We start from the raw sequence: 1,976 nt of genomic DNA on the forward strand, positions 1-1,976 counted from the left end.
ATTATGGGTTTTTATGTTTTTCCCTCAAGGTGGCTTGCTGAGGATGAAAATGATGGACGCACTGTAGTACGGCTTTATTCCTAGTTACATTTTTTAGGACTCAGACTGAATATGCCACGTCTACAAATTCATGCTGATTTGATTTATTTGTATTTTTATAATTATGAAGGTACTGTAATTATTATGAAAGAATGTCAAAACAATACATTAAAACCTCAGAGTCAATTAAACATGTCTAATGTGAACACCACACTGCAACCCTACAAGGAGTGCTTAATAGCTTTGCACAATTGAACTGTAAATAAAGCAGAAATTCCAAGCTATGTTAAGGCTTTCTGAGTTAGATGTGAGCATTTGTCATATAAGCTATATGTAGTAACATATTAAGCAAAACATCTTTTTTGTTATTTTTGACATTTGTACGTTAGTCATATTCAACACTTGGGTAAAATCTATAATAATGTCAATATTTATTAAATTTTACATTTTCTTAAAATCACGTCTTAAATCACAGCCCTCTCCAGCATAACCATGCATTATATTCCACTTCTCCACATCCATGTAGTTAAATAACTATACCCACTGAAATTTGATGCATAAATATATCCCAGCCAAGACCGGAAACAAGAATCTTTAGATCCTCAGGCTATGTAATGAGTGAGAATCCTGAAACAAAGAATCTAGCAGCTTCATTAGTGATAATCATCACACTCCAATGATTATCTTTGGCAGCTCCCTGTGCAGTATGTGATTTTTGTGGATCTCTTTCTTAAAAGGCATTAATGCTTTAAAGAAGACTATTATTTCTATTGGCATTACCAGTGTTGTTTTTTCTAGTAGAGATGGGCCTGAAATAAAATCAAGAATTGAAGAACTCCTGAAGTTTGGTGGTAAAGGCAATCTGAATATACACCAAGTTCTAGATGTGAATTATACAAGTGCACCTGTCCCCTTTGAAGACTGGCCCCAATCCCTGTCTTAAACACTCCTAAATCTTAAATTCTGTTTTCAGATCTTAACTTTAGTGCTTAAGCAGGCCTCTCTTCTTTCTTCTTCTCCCCATAGTTTCTCTTCAGAGGGCCATCAAATTGTATGCAGTAAGAAATCACATTAAATATTTATAACTATAGGAATTAAATTCATTTGTAATGCATTCTGAGGAATTATTTGCATGTTATCATTTTAAAGAAATTATATGTTATATTCATAATCTCTCATTATTCTTTCAAATAAAGAAAGTTGGCTGATAGTTTAATAGAAAATGAGTCCTCAATGGCTAATTTGATACAAGATCTAATAAAGAAATGTAATGGGTTCTGGCATTTGAGTCCTGTTTTTATCTACCTAAAGGTCATCAAACAGAAGACCTAGTATATGATGTGATCTGACTGAGCAGGGTCAATTTATCTTTTCGAAAAGTGCTCTTTGTGCTTACATTGCTACTATACACATTGGAATGAATTTAAAATTGTATCCCCAGAGTGCACAGTTCAGTTACTTAGTATCAGTATTCATTACACTGAATCACTTTGTTGTGATCTATTATGTGATTTGTTTCATTATTATGTCTTTCATTAATAGTTTGTAATACTAACTCTCTTTGATGCCGTTTCTGATTTATCAAGTGTAAATGATGCCTTCCTAATCTGTTTTTCATTAGTAGCTGTGAATACCTTATTTCAGCAGCTGGCTTCTTTATTAGAAAATGATTTCCTTTACCTGTATTGCGTACAAATAAGGTATTGGGTTCAGTCCTCTGGGTGCAGGGGAACGCAAACTACTCCCTTCTATGTTCACAGGGATAGCAACACTGCAAGGGATTCACTTCAGGGCTATGGTAGATACATTCGCTATATTTCCTTGGGGATTCCACCTTGAGAGGGCACCTTTAAATAACACAGAAGTCTAACTAGCAGATGCTGCTTGGAAAATGTGCTGAGTTTTCATAGTTTAACACACAATTATTCCATACCCTG

The 1,976-nt window shown here is 34.3% G+C and overlaps 1 protein-coding gene across 1 annotated transcript in view; it reads left to right on the forward strand.

Moving 5' to 3' along the window:
* The window catches only part of LOC109298725 (lipoxygenase homology domain-containing protein 1-like), a 182,523-nt gene extending 181,201 nt beyond the window's left edge, over window positions 1-1,322 (forward strand). The window contains exon 31 of the mRNA XM_019518979.1: window positions 30-1,322. Coding sequence (XP_019374524.1) covers window positions 30-84 — 55 coding nt within the window. The 3' untranslated portion in view covers window positions 85-1,322. The remainder of the gene's footprint in view (window positions 1-29) is intronic.
* The last annotated feature ends 654 nt before the right edge of the window (window positions 1,323-1,976 follow it).

This window comes from Gavialis gangeticus, unplaced genomic scaffold, assembly GCF_001723915.1.
Source record: "Gavialis gangeticus isolate Ggan-Ray unplaced genomic scaffold, GavGan_comp1, whole genome shotgun sequence".
In the NCBI taxonomy this organism is placed as follows: domain Eukaryota; kingdom Metazoa; phylum Chordata; order Crocodylia; family Gavialidae; genus Gavialis; species Gavialis gangeticus.